Raw genomic sequence first — 21,562 nt, 5'->3', positions numbered from 1 at the left:
AGACGCTTTTATCCAAAGCGACTTACAGTCATGCGTGCATACATTTTTGTGTATGGGTGGTCCCGGGGATCGAACCCACTACCTTGGCGTTACAAGCGCCGTGCTCTACCAGCTGAGCTACAGAGGACCACATGAGGTATGTTGTATACATTGTTTAGTTTCTGCTGGGGTCAGGTTGCGGTATGCAACTTCACCACGCTTAGGAACATTAACTTACATACAATTCACATCTTAATAATTATTCTACATGTATAGCTAGTGTTCTTATCAGACCATTTCTTAACCTCCTCATGTACTATAGCTTATTTTCGATACCAATTTTTCTTAGCACAATTCTCGTTGCACTTATACAGATCCCAAGTAATTTAATTTAGTATTTAAGTTCTCTCTCTCACACACACACACACTTTCCCCTCGCCCCCTGCCTCTGTCAATCAATCAATCAATCAATCAATCAATCAATCAATCAATCAATCAATCTTTAAACCTCTAACCCTCTAACTGAACTCTGGAAGCCAGTTCCACTGCTGTTTGTTCATTCTTCCCCTCTAATCAGGGACTGAAGCCAGTTCCACTGCTGTTTGTTCATTCTTCCCCTCTAATCAGGGACTGAAGCCAGTTCCACTGCTGTTTGTTCATTCTTCCCCTCTAATCAGGGACTGAAGCCAGTTCCACTGCTGTTTGTTCATTCTTCCCCTCTAATCAGGGACTGAAGCCAGTTCCACTGCTGTTTGTTCATTCTTCCCCTCTAATCAGGGACTGAAGCCAGTTCCACTGCTGTTTGTTCATTCTTCCCCTCTAATCAGGGACTGAAGCCAGTTCCACTGCTGTTTGTTCATTCTTCCCCTCTAATCAGGGACTGAAGCCAGTTCCACTGCTGTTTGTTCATTCTTCCCCTCTAATCAGGGACTGAAGCCAGTTCCACTGCTGTTTGTTCATTCTTCCCCTCTAATCAGGGACTGAAGCCAGTTCCACTGCTGTTTGTTCATTCTTCCCCTCTAATCAGGGACTGAAGCCAGTTGCACTGCTGTTTGTTCATTCTTCCCCTCTAATCAGGGACTGAAGCCAGTTGCACTGCTGTTTGTTCATTCTTCCCCTCTAATCAGGGACTGAAGCCAGTTGCACTGCTGTTTGTTCATTCTTCCCCTCTAATCAGGGACTGAAGCCAGTTCCACTGCTGTTTGTTCATTCTTCCCCTCTAATCAGGGACTGAAGCCAGTTCCACTGCTGTTTGTTCATTCTTCCCCTCTAATCAGGGACTGAAGCCAGTTCCACTGCTGTTTGTTCATTCTTCCCCTCTAATCAGGGACTGAAGCCAGATCCACTGCTGTTTGTTCATTCTTCCCCTCTAATCAGGGACTGAAGCCAGTTCCACTGCTGTTTGTTCATTCTTCCCCTCTAATCAGGGACTGAAGCCAGTTCCACTGCTGTTTGTTCATTCTTCCCCTCTAATCAGGGACTGAAGCCAGTTCCACTGCTGTTTGTTCATTCTTCCCCTCTAATCAGGGACTGATTTAGACCTGGGACACCAAGTGGGTGCGATTAATGGTCAGGTAGAACGTAAAACCAGTAGGCTCTGGTCCTTGTAGGGTAAGAGTTGAATAACCCTGCTCTAGGACGTTAATTTTATTTATTTATTTTTAGTCATTTAGCAGACGCTCTTATCCAGAGCGACTTACAGGAGCAATTAGGGTTAAGTGCCTTGCTCAAGGGCACATCGACAGATGTTTCACCTAGTCGGCTCGGGGATTAGAACCAGCGACCTTTCGGTTACTGGCACAACGCTCTTACCCACTAAGCTACCTGCCGCCCCTATCTCAGTTCCAGTGCTAAACCATCATTAACTCTTGAATCACCTGATCAGTAACTCACCACCAACACTATGATCAGCTGAGTCAGTGGTGTTAAAAAAACATATATGCCATTTAGCAGACGCTTTTATCCAAAGCGACTTACAATCATGTGTGCATACTTTTTTACGTATGGGTGGTCCCGGGGATCGAACCCACTACCCTGGCGTTACATGCGCCATGCTCTACCAATTGGGCTGGAACTAAAGCCTGCACCTCCTGGAGGCTAGCTCTCCAGGTCCAGAATATATGCCATTTAGCAGACACTTTTATCCAAAGCTACTTAATAAAAATCCTAACGTCGCTGAGCCTCTTCCATTAAACGGCCGTATTTGCTGTAGTGTTGTTTGTGTTGCTAGCGTAGTGGTGAGCACACTAAACCATGTAGCACTGACGCTGGTCACACTACAAGGTTCTTCACTGGGTCCTTATGGTTCTCCATAGCTACCATGTTGTCACTGGGTCCTTATGGTTCTCCATAGCTACCATGTTGTCACTGGGTCCTTATGGTTCTCCATAGCTACCATGTTGTCACTGGGTCCTTATGGTTCTCCATAGCTACCATGTTGTCACTGGGTCCTTATGGTTCTCCATAGCTACCATGTTGTCACTGGGTCCTTATGGTTCTCCATAGCTACCATGTTGTCACTGGGTCGAGTTAGCGTAGCTACGAGCTGTGTCTCAAAGCAGCCTCACACATGTTGAGTCAGACGTTGCCATACAGAGCTGAAATATCTAGTCAACATTTTATGAATTGAATAACATTGCTTGTGAACTTCAGAGCTGTAGCAAAGACACTTTTGCTTTGGTTAACGACAAGTCCAAAACGCATACTATTAGTAGTCGTCGTCATGGCTCCTGCTTGAGTCTCCGCCTTCTGGGTGACGCGACACGTCGTCATCTCACTGGCTTCCTCTCATTGGCTACTGCTGATCACCGTTCTCACACTACCAGTGGTGGAATATTTAGCCAGTTGTCATACTTCAGTCAAAGATACCTTAATAGAAAATGACTCAATCAAAAGTGAAACTCACCCAGTAAAAATACTACTTGAGTAAAAGTAAGTATTTGGTTTAAAATAACTATCAAAAGTAAATGTAATAGCTAAAATATACTTAAGTAAAAGTTTAAATAATTTCAAATTCCTTATATTAAGCAAACCAGAGGGCACCATTTTTTAAATTGATGATAGTCAGGGGCTATCTCCAACACGCAGACATAATTTACAACCGAAGCAAGTGAGTTTAGTAAGTCTGCCAGATCAGAGGCAGTCGGACGACCAGGGATGTTCTCTTGATAAGTGCATTCATTTGACCATTTGTCTGTCCTGATAAGCATTCAAAATGTAACGAGTACTTTTGGGTGTCAAGGAAAATGTATGGAGTAAAAAGTACATTATTTTCTTTAGGAATGTAGTGAAGTAAAAAAAGTTGTAAAAAATATAAATAGTAAAGTACAGATACCCAAGTATGGATACTACTTAAGTAGTACTTTTACACAACTGCACACAAGAGCATTGCCGATTTTGTGCCAATAAAATCAAACATGTTTGAAACTATCAGGATGAAAGAGTCCTGAAACGCCCTACTAAAGTAGAAGTTACTTTACCATTTTACTCAAGTAGAAGTAAAATAGTACTCTGAAAAGCTGCTCAATTACAGTAACGAGAGCAGTCAATAATTACTTTACAGCTCTGCCACACACACACACAGACACACACAGAGAGAGGGAGTAGCGGAGACGTGTGTGTAGTTTGGTTTATTGGCAGACAGCAGCACTAGAACAGGAAGAGGCAGAAAGGCAAAGCACAGCCAACAACATTGTTACAGTGTCATCCTGACAACGTCATCCTAACGTAGTAACAACGTCATCCTAACGTAGTAACAACGTCATCCTAACACAGTAACAACGTCATCCTGACAACGTCATCCTAACGTAGTAACAACGTCATCCTAACACAGTAACAACGTCATCCTAACACAGTAACAACGTCATCCTAACGTTGTAGTCTGACGTTGTAACAGCTGTTAGAAACAGAGCAGAGAACTGAGGAGTCAGGGTCAGGGGTCAGGGTCAGGGTCGGGGTTAGGGTCGGGGTTGGGGTTAGGGTCAGGGTCGGGGGTCGGGGGTCAGGGTTAGGGTCAGGGTCAGGGTCAGGCAGCAGAAAAACAGGAAGCCTTAAAAATCACTGACATCTCACAGGCTGCAGCTCAAAAGGCTCCCTTTCCCCCACGTAGTGCACTCCTTTCTCTTGGAGAACCAGCAGCAGCCCTTCTCCCCACGTAGTGCACTCCTTTCTCTTGGAGAACCAGACGTAGTGCACTCCTTTCTCTTGGAGAACCAGACGTAGTGCACTCCTTTCTCTTGGAGAACCAGACGTAGTGCACTCCTTTCTCTTGGAGAACCAGACGTAGTGCACTCCTTTCTCTTGGAGAACCAGACGTAGTGCACTCCTTTCTCTTGGAGAACCAGACGTAGTGCACTCCTTTCTCTTGGAGAACCAGCAGCACCAGTCAGACTGCTGCAATAACCTCCTTATAACACCTCACTGCCTCTCTCCACTCCTTTCTCCTCAGTCTCTCCCCCCTCTTTCTCTCTCTCTTTCACTCGTTTTGCCACTAAAGGCACTTATCCGTTCCATGTCTCCAGATTAAGACAGTCTAGCAGTGGTGAGATCTGACGTAGAGATAAACAGAGTACAGCAGACAAAGTACATCAGTAGTGACATCATCATGACATACACCAGGCTTGTGCAAACTACTATCTACGCATGTGTGCTGCGGAGTGTGTGTGGGCAGAGTGCAAACGGTATGTTTCCAGTGCATACCGGGCGCGTGTGTGTGTGTCTGTGTGTGTGTGTGTGAGAGAGAGAGTGTGTGTGGTGCAAGTGTGTCCTGGGTCTTTAGGTGTGACAGAGAGCTACAGCAGAGAAGCGGACCTCTCCCTCCCCTCTCTCCACAAAACCCCGACACACCCTGGCTGCATCCTGGGGAGAGAGAGACAGAGAGAGAGAGAGAGAGACAGAGAGACAGAGAGAGGGGGGGAGAGAGAGAGAGACAGAATATGAATGCACTAACTGTAGCTCTGGATAAGAGCGTCTGCTAAATGACTCAAATGTCATAGGTGGTAGATGATCAGTTAACAGTAAATGAACATCCCAGATAGCGCATAACCCTCTGGCCAAGTAAACAGACGTCTGGAAGATGTATTTAGAATGCCTACATATTAGCTCATTGGCCAGACGTCTTGCAGATGTATTTAAAATGCCTACATACGACATGGTTTAGATGTTGGCCAGGCATCAACATTATATTCTGATGTCTCGGTGACGTCTTCCCAATGTACAAATGGAGGTCCACACTACAATTTCCAGAAGCTTTCTACAAGCTTCACCTGCATAGATCTACAGGCCTGCTGTGCTGGGTGGGGGGGGTAGATGTTTTAGAGCAACATGCACCTTTTGGTAACATGATACCTCACCGGTCCAGACTCCCAAATAGCAACATTTACAAGAGGGCGACAGAGGTCCTTGTGGTCTTCTCATGTGGTGAAAGCAAAATAAATATTTTGTCTCGTCTTCCCTCATCTCCAAGTTGGCTAAACACAGCAAGCTAGTTAGCCTTTTAGCTTCCCTCATCTCCAAGTTGGCTAAACACAGCAAGCTAGTTAGCCTTTTAGCTTCCCTCATCTCCAAGTTGGCTAAACACAGCAAGCTAGTTAGCCTTTTAGCTTCCCTCATCTCCAAGTTGGCTAAACACAGCAATCTAGTTAGCCTTTTAGCTTCCCATATCTCCATGTGAAATAACCAGATTCATAATTAAATAATACACCCTTGCAAATATTCTTATACTTGCCAGTGTAACCTACAACATTATCCCAGTTTCATATACTGCTTGAAGGGATTCACTCCCATATCAGCTAACCGTAGAATGTCGTGTTTTGATCGCAGAGAAAAAGCACATCGCAGCCGTTTTTACCAATAACCTGGAATCACTAGTTATACTTCTAAACAAAATACATTTTGGGAGGATTCTAATAAAGGCTACAATGTTGTTTGGTTTATTGTTTGAACACTTGTTGAGATTATATTTGCTTATCAATGCAAAAATAGGCTACTTTGATGCCTAGCCTATAGATCAGATCAAGGAACCAAATCAAGCTTCATTGCCAACACTGTCCCCATGGCTACGGAAGGGATGATCCGGCACGTTCCAGTTATCACGTGACACGGGAGATGGCTACGGAAGGGATGATCCGGCACGTTCCAGTTATCACGTGACACGGGAGATGGCTACGGAAGGGATGATCCGGCACGTTCCAGTTATCACGTGGCACGGGAGTACGTCAAAATGTCGGAACCCACTATAAGGAGACGCCCCCTTTTTTGTGACGGAAAACGCTCTGTAGGGCTCGTCTCCGTAGGGTAAAAAATAAAATAAAAAATAGCCTTTACACAGTTTGATACGTTGGCCGAAGGTGCACAGGTCTACTGGGATTAGATGAATGGAAGAGGAACGTACCTTGATGAAGGAGTCATCCTTGGTGGTTCCATGGTTCACCGGTCCCTCCATCCTACCATCTACACAACACATCATTAACACACATCGTGAGAAAGGGGAGAGATACACACCTGAGGAGAAGGGTGGAAAACTGAGACTCAGCCATACACTCACCCAGCTCATAAAGCTGTCCTTTCACATTGACGAAGGTGATAAAATGGAAGTTCACTTTATCTGCCTCCACCTGAAAGAGAAAGAGGGTAGGAGAGAAAGGGGGTAGGAGAGAAAGGGGGTAGGAGAGAAAGGGGGTAGGAGAGAAAGGGGGTAGGAGAGAAAGGGGGTAGGAGAGAATAACATATGAAATGATACATGTATAGATAAATACACAGTAACATCTGGAGGTGGTCCTTCTGTTGCATTGTGTGTTCTCACCCTGCACTGGCCCTGCGCTGACACTTCATCATGAGCCTCTCTGATGGCCTGCAAGAGACAGCAATATATACACATCTACATTAAACAGAGATTATAGAATATATATTATATACACACACAAAACATCTGTAGACATATACAGAAGTGGAGGCTCCTCAGAGGAAGGGGAGGACCATCCTCAGTGAATTCCATAAAAATAAAATGGTAAAACATTGAAGAATCTTATCATTTTTTTGATTAAACTACACTAAATATATTCGAGTCAGCAAATAATTGATTAAAACACACTGTTTTGCAATGAAGGTCTACAGTAGCCTCAACAGCACTCTGTAGGGTAGCACCATGGTGTAGCCGGAGGACAGCTAGCTTCCGTCCTCCTCTTGGTACATTGCCTTCAATACAAAACCTAGGAGGCTCTTGGTTCTCACCCCCCCTTCCATAGACATACACAGTAATTATGACAACTTCCGGAGGACGTCCTCCAACCTATAAGAGCTCTTGCAGCATGAACTGACATGTTGTCCACCCAATCAAAGGATCAGAGAATGAATCTAGTACTGAAAGCATAAGCTACAGCTAGCTAGCACTGCAGTACATAACATGTGGTGAGTAGTTGACTCAAAGAGAGAGAAAGACAATAGTTGAACAGTTTAACAAATTAATTTATTCAAAAATGAAGGAGAAGCAAGAGAGCTATAGAGGGAGTCATTTTTTTCATGTTCTGTTTCACTTACTTAGCTAGCAAATGCAGCTGGCTAGTTTAGTTACTCAAACAGAGGGATGCTATGTTAGCTAGCTGGCTATGACTATCCAACACAACACTGGAACTCTTCCAAGTCAAGGTAAGCTTTTGGTTTTACTAATTTATTGCCCCCTGGGCCCGCCGGTGTAACTGCTAAACTGCTTACTGACTGCAAACTAATGTTACTGCATGATTGTAGCGGGTTTACTAAGGCGTTAGTTCTATTAGCTACGTTGACTATGACGTGACTTTAGCTAATATGGTGACAACGGTGTAGGCTGTTTGTAGCGGTTATGACATGGTTTGGCTTGGAAAGGTTTTTTCACCTGGGGAAGAGGTGAGGAGGAGGAGAGTGCATAGAGGCGAGAAGGAATACAACGTGGCTGCTATGAAAGTGAACTGTTTTTACATGTGATCAGGGGTGTATTCATTACGCCGATTCAGTTGAAAACGTTTCTTAAATGGAAGCAAACGAAACGGGGATAAACATACCAGAATTTGTCCAATAGAAACTCTCGTTTGCAACTGTTGGACTAATGACTACACCCTAGATAAGCTAGATGCAGGCAAGAGTGTGCAAGGCTGTATTTAATGCGTCAATGTCTGTCACCTTGATTATTCAAAATTCTCTGTGTGCACCTACATTGTAAACGTTCATTCATAGGCTTGGTTATAGCAACCTTTTGATGGGTATAGGGAAAATGGAGTATCATGTAGTATCCTAAACCAATCAATGTTACATTGAACTGGGTGAATGGAATATGAATGACGGTCATCCAATATGCTGTAATAGAAATAAGGCCATGCTCATAAATAAATAAAATTGTCCTCCCTCATCATAAATGTCACTGACCGCCACTGATATACAGGTATCTACATTAAACATACAGTGCATTCAGAAAGTATTCAGACCCCTTGACTTTTTCCACATTTTGTTATGTTACAGCCTTATTCTAAAATGGATTAAATTAAATTGTTTTCCTCAATCTACACACAATACCCCATAATGACAAAGCGAAAACAGGTTTATATATGTTTGCAAATTTATTAAAAATAAAAACAGATACCTTATTTACATAAGTATTCAGACCCTTTGCTATGAGACTCCAAATTGAGGTCAGGTGCATCCTGTTTCCATTGATCATCCTTGAGATGTTTCTACAACTTGATTGGAGTCCACCTGTGGTAAATTCAATTGATTGGACATGATTTGGGAAGGCACACACCTGTCTATAAAAGGTCCCACAGTTGACAGTGCATGTCAGAGCAAAAACCAACCCATGAGGTCGAAGGAATTGTCCGTAGAGCTCAGAGACAAGATTGTGTCGAGGTACAGATCTGGGGAAGGGTACCAAAAAATGTCTGCAGCATTGAAGGTCCCCAAGAACACAGTGGCCTCCATCATTCTGAAATGGAAGAAGTTTGGAAACACCAAGGCTCTTCCTAGAGCTGGCCACCCGGCCAAACTGAGCAATCGGGGGAGAAGGGCCTTGGTCAGGGAGGTGACCAAGAACCCAATGCTCACTCTGACAGAGCTCCAGAGTTCCTCTGTGGAGATGGGAGAACCTTCCAGAAGGACAACCATCTCTGCAGCACTCCACCAATCAGGCCTTTATGGTAGAGTGGCCAGACGGAAGCCACTCCTCAGTAAAAGACACATGACAGCCCGCTTGGAGTTTGCCAAAAGGCACCTAAAGGACTCTCAGACCATGAGAAACACGATTCTCTGGTCTGATGAAACCAAGATTGAACTCTTTGGCCTGAATGCCAAGCATCACGTCTGGAGGAAACCTGGCACCATCCCTACGGTGAAGCATGGTGATGGCAGCATCATGCTGTGGGGATGTTTTTCAGCGGCAGGGACTGGGAGACTAGTCAGGATCGAGGGAAAGATGAACTGCGCAAAGTACAGAGAGATCCTTGATGAAAACCTGCTTCAGAGCGCTCAGGACCTCAGACTGGGGTGAAGGTTCACCTTCCAACAGGACAATGACCCTAAACACACAGCCAAGACAACGCAGGAGTGGCTTCGGGACAAGTCTCTGAATGTCCTTGAGTGGCCCAGCCAGAGACCGGACTTAAACCTGATCGAACATCTCTGGAGAGACCGGAAAATAGCTGTGCAGCGACGCTCCCCATCCAACCTGACAGAGCTTGAGAGGATCTGCAGAGAAGAATGGGAGAAACTCCCCAAAAACAGGTGTGCCAAGCTTGTAGCATCACACCCAAGAAGACTCAAGGCTGTAATTGCTGCCAAAAGGTGCTTCAACAAAGTACTGAGTAAAGGGTCTTAATACTTAAGTAAATGTAATACTTCAGTTTATTATTTTTAAGACATTTGCAAAAAATTCTAAACCTGTTTTTGCTTTGTCATTATGGGGTATTGTGTGTAGATTGATGAGGGGGGAAAAAACAATTTAATCCATTTTAGAATAAGGCTGTAACGTAACAAAATGTGGAAAAAGTAAAGGGGTCTGAATACTTTCTGAATGCACTGTACCTACAAATTAAAAAATTTAAAACCTATAACGTAAACATATACATGATGTATTCCTATAAGTTCCAACACCATATTGATCTGTAAAGCCATGCATCTGAGAACCCAGCAGCTCTCTGACGTCCTCTAGTGGCCAAGATGACAACTGCAGCTTCATGTCTGACGTGAGCAAAAAACGGTTTGACAGTTCCAACGGCAAGATTCAAAAACCTCCCCCACACGCCCGTAGAAGGACAACCCAGTCTCCAAATAAAAAGCCAACCTGTGGCATAACTTCAGCAAGAGAAGTACCCCATGGCTTGACGTTTTACATTTTGCCATGTGGTGCCATATGCTGTTACTGTAAAATGGAAACGTCTAGGAGCAACAACGGCTCAGCCGCGAAGTGGTAGGCCACACAAGCTCACAGAACGGAAACGCCAAGTGCTGAAGCTCGTAAAAAAATCTGTCTGTCCTCAGTTGCAACACTCACTACCGAGTTCCAAACTGCCTCTGGAAGCAACGTGGCACCTTTGGAGTTCCGCCCAAGGAAGGCATTTTGATTGGTTTGATGTGTTGTGAGGCTTCACTGATTTCCACCCTGGGTTCCAACCGCTCTTTAGAGGATTTCTGACATGGATCTTCACAGGCTTCCCGTTTTAAGGAAGCCGGGTTCACGACGAGGCTAGACTAGAGGCGTGTCCCAATAATATCTACTTTCTCCTGAAGTGTGCACTCGTTCACTACAAATCTACAAGCGTTGGGTTGGTGGAGGAAGCACGGGCTACAGGGGGGTTTCTACCATAGTCGGGCTACAGGGGGTTTCTACCATAGTCCAGCTAGAGGGGGTTTCTACCATAGTCCAGCTAGAGGGGGTTTCTACCATAGTCCGGCTAGAGGGGGTTTCTACCATAGTCCAGCTAGAGGGGGTTTCTACCATAGTCCAGCTAGAGGGGGTTTCTACCATAGTCCAGCTAGAGGGGGTTTCTACCATAGTCCGGCTAGAGGGGGTTTCTACCATAGTCCGGCTAGAGGGGGTTTCTACCATAGTCCAGCTAGAGGGGGTTTCTACCATAGTCCAGCTACAGGGGGTTTCTACCATAGTCCAGCTACAGGGGGTTTCTACCATAGTCCAGCTAGAGGGGGTTTCTACCATAGTCCAGCTAGAGGGGGTTTCTACCATAGTCCAGCTAGAGGGGGTTTCTACCATAGTCCAGCTAGAGGGGGTTTCTACCATAGTCCAGCTAGAGGGGGTTTCTACCATAGTCCAGCTAGAGGGGGTTTCTACCATAGTCCAGCTAGAGGGGGTTTCTACCATAGTCCAGCTAGAGGGGGTTTCTACCATAGTCCAGCTAGAGGGGGTTTCTACCATAGTCCAGCTAGAGGGGGTTTCTACCATAGTCGGGCTAGAGGGGGTTTCTACCATAGTCCAGCTAGAGGGGGTTTCTACCATAGTCCAGCTAGAGGGGGTTTCTACCATAGTCCAGCTAGAGGGGGTTTCTACCATAGTCCAGCTAGAGGGGGTTTCTACCATAGTCCAGCTAGAGGGGGTTTCTACCATAGTCCAGCTAGAGGGGGTTTCTACCATAGTCCAGCTAGAGGGGGTTTCTACCATAGTCCAGCTAGAGGGGGTTTCTACCATAGTCCAGCTAGAGGGGGTTTCTACCATAGTCCAGCTACAGGGGGTTTCTACCATAGTCCAGCTAGAGGGGGTTTCTACCATAGTCCAGCTAGAGGGGGTTTCTACCATAGTCCAGCTAGAGGGGGTTTCTACCATAGTCCAGCTAGAGGGGGTTTCTACCATAGTCCAGCTAGAGGGGGTTTCTACCATAGTCCAGCTACAGGGGGTTTCTACCATAGTCCAGCTACAGGGGGTTTCTACCATAGTCCAGCTAGAGGGGGTTTCTACCATAGTCCAGCTAGAGGGGGTTTCTACCATAGTCCAGCTAGAGGGGGTTTCTACCATAGTCCAGCTAGAGGGGGTTTCTACCATAGTCCAGCTAGAGGGGGTTTCTACCATAGTCCAGCTAGAGGGGGTTTCTACCATAGTCCAGCTAGAGGGGGTTTCTACCATAGTCGGGCTAGAGGGGGTTTCTACCATAGTCCGGCTAGAGGGGGTTTCTACCATAGTCCAGCTAGAGGGGGTTTCTACCATAGTCCAGCTAGAGGGGGTTTCTACCATAGTCCAGCTAGAGGGGGTTTCTACCATAGTCCAGCTAGAGGGGGTTTCTACCATAGTCCAGCTAGAGGGGGTTTCTACCATAGTCCAGCTAGAGGGGGTTTCTACCATAGTCCAGCTAGAGGGGGTTTCTACCATAGTCCAGCTAGAGGGGGTTTCTACCATAGTCCAGCTAGAGGGGGTTTCTACCATAGTCCAGCTAGAGGGGGTTTCTACCATAGTCCAGCTAGAGGGGGTTTCTACCATAGTCGGGCTACAGGGGGTTTCTACCATAGTCCAGCTAGAGGGGGTTTCTACCATAGTCCAGCTAGAGGGGGTTTCTACCATAGTCCAGCTAGAGGGGGTTTCTACCATAGTCCAGCTAGAGGGGGTTTCTACCATAGTCCGGCTAGAGGGGGTTTCTACCATAGTCCAGCTAGAGGGGGTTTCTACCATAGTCCAGCTAGAGGGGGTTTCTACCATAGTCCAGCTAGAGGGGGTTTCTACCATAGTCGGGCTAGAGGGGGTTTCTACCATAGTCCAGCTAGAGGGGGTTTCTACCATAGTCCAGCTAGAGGGGGTTTCTACCATAGTCGGGCTACAGGGGGTTTCTACCATACAACAAGTCCACACTTTGGGAGGAAGGAGCGATAATTGGGACATAACCAAGGTGTGTGTGTGCGCGCGTATATTATAATAATATGCCATTTAGCAGACGCTTTTATCCAAAAGAGACTTACAGTCATGTGCGCATACATTTTTACGTATGGGTGGTCCCGGGGATCGAACCCACTACCCTTGGCGTTACAAGCGCCATGCTCTACCAGCTGAGCTACAGAGGACCAGTGTGTGTATCACTGTGAATGTGTGTGTGAGTGTAAATATATTACTGTGTTTGTGTATTACTGTGTGTGTATATAACTGTGAATGTGTGTGTTACCTGGTTGTTCTCCAGGTGTGTGTGACCTGGTTGTTCTCCAGGTGTGTGTGTTACCTGGTTGTTCTCCAGGTGTGTGGCTCGCTGGGCGGGGGTCATGTCAGCCGTCTCATCTAGAAACTTCTTCAGAGCAGAGTCACCATCTGGCACAGAGACAGCACTGTTACACACCACGCCACACCACGCCACGCCACGCCACGCCACGCCAGAAACCTGTCTTACCTACTACATACTGTGTACTCTTCATACTACATACTATTTAGAACAGACTGATTAGTGAAAACAAGCATTTATAATACAAAATAATAAAACATTAAATAAAGAAAACCCAGAAGAAAAACTTATTTTATCAGCTGTTGTCAAACACACTGCAGACCATTGTCTTCCTCAATAGTGTTCAGTGAATTCTACTAGATAAAGACCATTCTCTTCCTCAATAGTGTTCAGTGAATTCTACTAGATAAAGACCATTCTCTTCCTCAATAGTGTTCAGTGAATTCTACTAGATAAAGACCGTTCTCTTCCTCAATAGTGTTCAGTGAATTCTACTAGATAAAGACCGTTCTCTTCCTCAATAGTGTTCAGTGAATTCTACTAGATAAAGACCATTCTCTTCCTCAATAGTGTTCAGTGAATTCTACTAGATAAAGACCATTATCTTCCTCAATAGTGTTCAGTGAATTCTACTAGATAAAGACCGTTCTCTTCCTCAATAGTGTTCAGTGAATTCTACTAGATAAAGACCGTTCTCTTCCTCAATAGTGTTCAGTGAATTCTACTAGATAAAGACCGTTCTCTTCCTCAATAGTGTTCAGTGAATTCTACTAGATAAAGACCGTTCTCTTCCTCAATAGTGTTCAGTGAATTCTACTAGATGTAAAGCCCAATGACTATGACATCATGACATTTAAAGCACTACATGTTCTAAATATCACATACTATAAACGTTCCATTTTCACATACCCAATCAGCCTACTATTTAGAACGCAAGTATGGGTATTCGGACATTGCCCCCATCTTGGCTCCATGCGGGACCATTTCCTACTCACCGTACTCTATGTGGGTGGGGTTGTTGGCAACTGCGTGCAGCAGAGCCACAGTGCCACAGGAGTTGACCACCGTCTGTTTCAGGAAGTAGAGGCCTGGAGCCCCCGACACCTTCCCAGCCTGCTGCTGCCGGAACGACTCATGCTGAAACACACGCCGTTATCATCATCATCATCACGCTACATCAGAGTTTCAAACTCAGTCCTGGGACCCCAAGGGTGAGGTTTAGTGTCCTGGGACCCCAAGGGTGAGGTTTAGTGCCCTGGGACCCCAAGGGTGAGGTTTAGTGTCCTGGGACCCCAAGGGTGAGGTTTAGTGCCCTGGGACCCCAAGGGTGAGGTTCAGTGTCCTGGGACCCCAAGGGTGAGGTTCAGTGTCCTGGGACCCCAAGGGTGAGGTTCAGTGTCCTGGGACCCCAAGGGTGAGGTTCAGTGCCCTGGGACCCCAAGGGTGAGGTTTAGTGCCCTGGGACCCCAAGGGTGAGGTTCAGTGTCCTGGGACCCCAAGGGTGAGGTTCAGTGCCCTGGGACCCCAAGGGTGAGGTTCAGTGTCCTGGGACCCCAAGGGTGAGGTTCAGTGTCCTGGGACCCCAAGGGTGAGGTTCAGTGCCCTGGGACCCCAAGGGTGAGGTTTAGTGCCCTGGGACCCCAAGGGTGAGGTTCAGTGTCCTGGGACCCCAAGGGTGAGGTTCAGTGCCCTGGGACCCCAAGGGTGAGGTTCAGTGCCCTGGGACCCCAAGGGTGAGGTTCAGTGCCCTGGGACCCCAAGGGTGAGGTTCAGTGCCCTGGGACCCCAAGGGTGAGGTTTAGTGCCCTGGGACCCCAAGGGTGAGGTTTAGTGCCCCAGTACTACACAGCGGATTCAAAGAATCAACTCATCATCAAGCTACTAAAGCAAAAACCAAACCGTGCACCACCTTTGGGTCCCCAGAACAGAGCTGTCCAATGTATCAATAAAGACAGTGCTGCTAGATCAATGGTTACCTGTTGTGTCAGGGGGAAGAGTAGCATGAGAGCACAGCAGGGAGTCGGTACTGAAGACACTCCCTCGTCCTCCAGGCCCAACACGTCCACGAAGCGCCAGCTACCACACACACCCAGCCCACTGAGCACCTGCAACACACAGCGCAGTCAAACAACATTAACGTTTCCTATCAGTCTCTACAGAACACCTAGAACAGAGCTCAACACCAACATGATAGATTAGAACACCCAGAACACCTAGAACAGAGCTCAACACCAACATGATAGATTAGAACAACCAGAACACCTAGAACAGAGCTCAACACCAACATGATAGATTAGAACACCCAGAACACCTAGAACAGAGCTCCAGACCAACATGATAGATTAGAACACCCAGAACACCTAGAACAGAGCTCAACACCAACATGATAGATTAGAACACCCAGAACACCTAGAACAGAGCTCAACACCAACATGATAGATTAGAACACCCAGAACACCTAGAACAGAGCTCAACACCAACATGATAGATTAGAACAACCAGAACACCTAGAACAGAGCTCAACACCAACATGATAGATTAGAACACCCAGAACACCTAGAACAGAGCTCAACACCAACATGATAGATTAGAACACCCAGAACACCTAGAACAGAGCTCAACACCAACATGATAGATTAGAACACCCATAACACCTAGAACAGAGCTCAACACCAACATGATAGATTAGAACACCCAGAACACCTAGAACAGAGCTCAACACCAACATGATAGATTAGAACAACCAGAACACCTAGAACAGAGCTCAACACCAACATGATAGATTAGAACAACCAGAACACCTAGAACAGAGCTCAACACCAACATGATAGATTAGAACACCTAGAACAGAGCTCAACACCAACATGATAGATTAGAACAACCAGAACACCTAGAACAGAGCTCAACACCAACATGATAGATTAGAACAACCAGAACACCTAGAACAGAGCTCAACACCAACATGATAGATTAGAACACCTAGAACACCTAGAACAGAGCTCAACACCAACATGACAGATTAGAACAACCAGAACACCTAGAACAGAGCTCAACACCAACATGATAGATTAGAACAACCAGAACACCTAGAACAGAGCTCAACACCAACATGATAGATTAGAACACCCAGAACACCTAGAACAGAGCTCCAGACCAACATGATAGATTAGAACACCCAGAACACCTAGAACAGAGCTCAACACCAACATGATAGATTAGAACAACCAGAACACCTAGAACAGAGCTCCAGACCAACATGATAGATTAGAACACCCAGAACACCTAGAACAGAGCTCAACACCAACATGATAGATTAGAACACCCAGAACACCTAGAACAGAGCTCAACACCAACATGATAGATTAGAACAACCAGAACACCTAGAACAGAGCTCAACACCAACATGATAGATTAGAACACCCAGAACAGAGCTCCAGACCAACATGACAGATTAGAACAACCAGAACACCTAGAACAGAGCTCAACACCAACATGATAGATTAGAACACCCAGAACACCTAGAACAGAGCTCAACACCAACATGACAGATTAGAACAACCAGAACACCTAGAACAGAGCTCAACACCAACATGATATATTAGAACACCCAGAACACCTAGACAGTATCTGGAACTCACCCAGTCAATGACATCACTATACTCATATATATATATATAGTAGAATGTAGGCCTAAAGCGTTAAGTTCCTCTGCGTACACGTCACTGATGATCTGAAATGGTCCACCCACACAGACAGTGTGGTGAAGAAGGCGCAACAGCGCCTCTTCAACCTCGAGAGGCTGAAAGAATTTGGCTTGGGCCCTAAGACCCTCAAACGTTTACAGATGCACAATTGAGAGCATCCTGTCGAGCTGTATCACCGCCTGGTACGGCAACTGCACCGCCCGCAAACCGCAGGGCTCTCCAGAGGATGGTGCGGTCTGCCGAATGCATTACCAGGGCCAAACAACCCGCCCTCCAAGACACCTACAGCACCCGATGTCACAGGAAGGCCAAAAAGATCATCAAGGACATCAACCACCCGAGCCACGGCCTGTTCACCCCGCTATCATCCAGAAGGCGAGGTCAGTACAGGTGCATCAAAGCTGGGACCGAGAGACTGAAAAACAGCTTCTATCTCAAGGCCATCAGACTGTTAAACAGCCATCATTAGCCGGCTCCACCCGGTTACTCAACCCTGCACCTTAGAGGCTGCTGCCCTATATACATAGACATGGAATCACTGGCCACTTTAATAATGGAACACTAGTCACTTTAATAATTTTTACATACAGCTTTACTCATCTCATATGTATATACTGTATTCTATTCTACTGTATTTTAGTCAATACCACTCCGACATTGCTCATCCTAATATTTACATATTTCTTAATTCCATTCTTTTACTTTTAGATGTGTGTATTGTTGTGTATTGTTAGATACTACTGTACTGTTGGAGCTAGGAACACAAGCATTTAGCTACACCCGCTATAACATCTGCTAAATATGTGTATGTGACCAATAAAATGTGATTTGATTTACAGAGCGTTGGCGTTTATACCTGGCTTCCGTATCCGTTAAATGTCCGTCAGAAGAGAGGGTCGAACCAGGAGCCCGACTTGAAACCCTCCGTGGGAATGGACACTAAACCTCCATGATGACTCGACAGAACAGGCCTCATTAAAATACAGCAATAATATTATAGTCACTACGCATATATTCGCTGTTCTAACGTCTTTATCAGAACATTACCGCACGGCTGCCTGTCCCAAATGAATAGCGATGAACTTCAAATCAGACCCAGAGACATATTGATCTTTAGTCTGCCTCTCCCCATCCATCCATCCGACCACGCCCTGTATCCTAGACACCGGGTGGGGCCCGAGGCCCGTAGTGGCAGAGATGCTACCGGGGAGACAGACGGTAACCTACTAGGGCTAGGCTATATTCTAACGGCTGGTTCACCTTCTGTACATCTGTCGCTCTGCTGTTTACATGATTATTATATGATCATCTGATGCTAACTAGTAGTTTTAACTCCGACCGGGCCAAGTCCATAATAACCTACCTGTAGATTATAATGTCCTGTTGTCTGGTTATAACGTCATATACAACTGGACATGAATACTGTCATCATATCTGTTATGACTCGGCGATATATCATACACACACCTTGTTCAGCATCTGAAACACAGACAGACACACAGAAGGAGACATTAGACAAACACCGAGAGAGCGTTGGAACAGAGCAGGCGCGTATTTTAAGTTTCAGTCTTATGATAGACTTATTATAACAACAACATATTTATTAAGATGAGTCTCTACCTCCGGGTTGATCTCCATTGGTTGCCACTCCATCATGTTCGGTAAGGTTCGGTCCGGTATGTCGGTCTGTTTGTTAAATGTTCTCTGCTGCAACCAGCTGCTGAATTGGGAGATATATGATCACACGGTGCGCGTGCACCCGCTTCATATGCTGCCGGTCTTATTCCATTGTGCGGTTCGGAGGGGGGTGCCCGAGAACCGGAGAAACAGCCACTAGATCCTCCCGTAGCCTCGCCTCGTTTGTAAACAAGACAGTAAATATTGCAGTGAAGTATTGGGGTGTGTGTGTGTGTGTGAGCGAGAGAGAGAGGTGTGTGTGAGGTGTTCTGTGTAGTTAGTTTTCACGAGCAGTTTAAAAGGTGGACTGATCCAATCCCGACACACACAAGTGGAAGCTTCAGTAGCCAACCTGAGAGTTTGGTGGGTAATGGGCGCGTTCGAGCAGATCACTTTTGTCAGATGGTCCAAGTCTTTGCATCAGTGGGATAGAAACGGTCCCGACTTCACCACACGATGGCCTTGTTCGAGAGCATCAAAACGACTGCCGACTGACTTGATCTACAAATCACCTTGCATCATAAATGATGACTCGTTATTTGTAGATCAGTCAGTCATTCACAATTTTACCCATGATACATTGTGTTTTGATCCTTTCGAACACAGCCATTCACTGCATGAACTTTACAAAAAAATCATGTGATCAAAGTCATGAAGTTTTGACTGCAGAGAACAGCAAAATTCTGTAGCTGCTCTTCACCATAGAGAATGATAGAGGACTCTAGTGGCCAAAAGGTTGTATGACCACGGGCAGCGCCATTGAGGGCTTCCACCATTTTTAAGTAGTCAACAGAGGCGGCTGGTGGGAGGAGCTGTAGGAGGACGGGCTAATTGTAATGGCTGGAATGGAATAAATGGAAGAGAGTCGAACATGTGGTTTCCATATAATAATATGCCATTTAGCAGACGCTTTTATCCAAAGCGACTTACAGTCATGCGTGCATACATATTTTTTTTTTGTGTATGTTTTTTTTTTTTTGTCATATGTTTGATGTGTTTGATACCGCTCCATTTTTTTTTTTTACATTCCAGCCATTACAATGAGCCCGTCCTCCTACAGCTCCTTCCACCAGCCTCCTCTGGTAGTCAACTGGGTGGGACTTCCAACTTCATTGGCTGATCCCTCCTGGTGACCCTGCTGAAGTCATGTCCAAGGGGGTCATCGGGAGGGATCAGCCAATCGGGAAGAAGACAATGCACTCCTTAACAATACGAAAGTAAAAATGCCTGTAAGTCGCTTTGGATAAAAGCGTCTGCTAAATGGCATATTATTATTATTATTATTATTATTATTATTACAATGGCGATAGCCTCAATGTCGCTGCCCGTGTTGTCACAGATGCTATAATGGCACAGATGGAAAGATGAGTATCTCTCTCTATGCTCTTCACCAGCTTCATCCTGCCGCCATCGCCTGCATTGTGGGAGGCTCTATCGTCAACCAATCATTAGGGGGTTTCTGTTTGACCCATGCGAACGTGACCAAAGACATAACAGAAACAGGAGAAAAAACGTTGCCGTGATTCATACTGTGGATATATACAGTACACATGAATGTAATATTAGTCTCTCTCTCTCTCACTAACTGATTATACAATGTGCACACGTATGATATTAGTTAGTGAGTGGGTGATATGGGGGTTGGAGACATGTTGAGTGTGTGATATGGGGGTTGGAGACATGTTTATTTAGATATTATAAAGAATAACTTTTATAAACAATAGATGTGGTCAAGAGGTCAATGGACCTCGACCAAAACAATGGAAATACCATGGAAACACACGGGGGAAAGATCCCCAATCTCCTCATCGCCTCCCAGCTAAATTACCCTACATTTAGGCTGTTGTCTATATGTGTATTTCACACTATGTTGAGGTAGAAATCAGAGTATAATGCTTGGATGGACGTCAGCCCCAATACATGTTCATGTCATCATTACCAATCAACTTACAGTTAAAAAACGACTTTGACTAGGACCACCACCGATTTCTGTATGCTAGCTATGCTAACAGCTTATACGAACGGGAGTTAGCATTTAGCAGTCACTTCTTCTAAATCTGAAAAGGGACAACTTCTAAATGTTAAGCAGTGAAAACAGCCAAATATATCAAAATTGGACTTTAGTAACCACATTGTGGGCCTGTTACAATACATAAATCATGACGGATTTGACGAATATGCACTATGTTAGATCAGATTTGATGATTGTGCGGCAATCCAGCGTTCATTTTCTATCCCCCACAGTCTGCGTTCCATTAAACTCTTTACCGCATCTATGGCAACACTGCCCTGTTGATCTGAGCCTTGCTGTTGGAAAACCACATTAAATACACCTCCCAGCAGGGATTGAACCTGACACTACGTATCTTCCCTCTCCTCCCTGTGTTGTAGTGATTAGGGGGGGACAGGTAGTCCCAGCAGGGATTGAACCTGACACTATGTACAGTATCTTCCCTCTACTCCCTGTGCCAATATGACTAATGCACTTAGCAGAGACTGTAGTGTATTATTGTGTGTTGAGAAGGAGAGAGAGAGAGAGCTACAGACATGCTCAACGTGAGCTCCTGACTTATTTCTCTGGTTTTTTGTTTTTAGAATGAGATAAACACTCGAATCTAAAAAGAATTCAAGAAAATAAGTGATGAACAACAACTCTATTCAATCAGAATAGAAAAAAAAGTAACTTTGCACCTCAAATTAAGAAGTTTTGACTCTCACTAGCTAGCTACACAACAAAAACCTAGCCAGCAGGCTAACAATCTAGCCAGAATTTTTTTGCTAGAACAAACTTAGCAAGGGGAGTTAATACAGCTACATAAAACGACCAAACTGAGTGAGTAAACCAAAAAGGAGCACGGCCTCTAACGTTAAACATATCTTCTGTTTTTTTGTGTGAAGATTTTACACTCTTTTTGATGTTTTTTTTTTTATAGCTAAATCAGAGCTAGCTAGCTAGCAACAGCAGCAGACAAACAAAAATGGTTGCCATGGCAACGGTGCAGCAGTAGAGAAGACAGGCACCATGTCCCCACT

At 45.3% G+C, this 21,562-nt stretch overlaps 1 protein-coding gene across 1 annotated transcript; it reads right to left on the bottom strand.

Moving 5' to 3' along the window:
* Nucleotides 1–4,752: 4,752 nt before the first annotated feature.
* On the bottom strand, nt 4,753–18,510 carry LOC311122354 (ubiquitin carboxyl-terminal hydrolase isozyme L1-like; the record flags this gene model as incomplete). The annotated part of the gene is made up of 9 exons (XM_084196726.1): nt 18,473–18,510; nt 18,320–18,331; nt 15,125–15,253; nt 14,144–14,285; nt 13,152–13,237; nt 6,782–6,829; nt 6,524–6,593; nt 6,371–6,429; nt 4,753–4,836 (listed from the first exon to the last, which is right to left on the bottom strand). Exons 1-9 carry the CDS (start codon nt 18,506–18,508, stop codon nt 4,753–4,755), a joined length of 666 nt encoding a protein of 221 aa, XP_084052852.1. The 5' UTR covers nt 18,509–18,510.
* Nucleotides 18,511–21,562: the final 3,052 nt, after the last annotated feature.

The sequence above is a fragment of the Coregonus lavaretus genome, assembly GCF_964263955.1.
Source record: "Coregonus lavaretus genome assembly, contig: HAP1_SCAFFOLD_2392, whole genome shotgun sequence".
In the NCBI taxonomy this organism is placed as follows: Eukaryota; Metazoa; Chordata; class Actinopteri; order Salmoniformes; family Salmonidae; genus Coregonus; species Coregonus lavaretus.
Note: the sequence above shows the minus strand (reverse complement) of the source record. Positions and strands in the feature narration are given on the sequence as shown.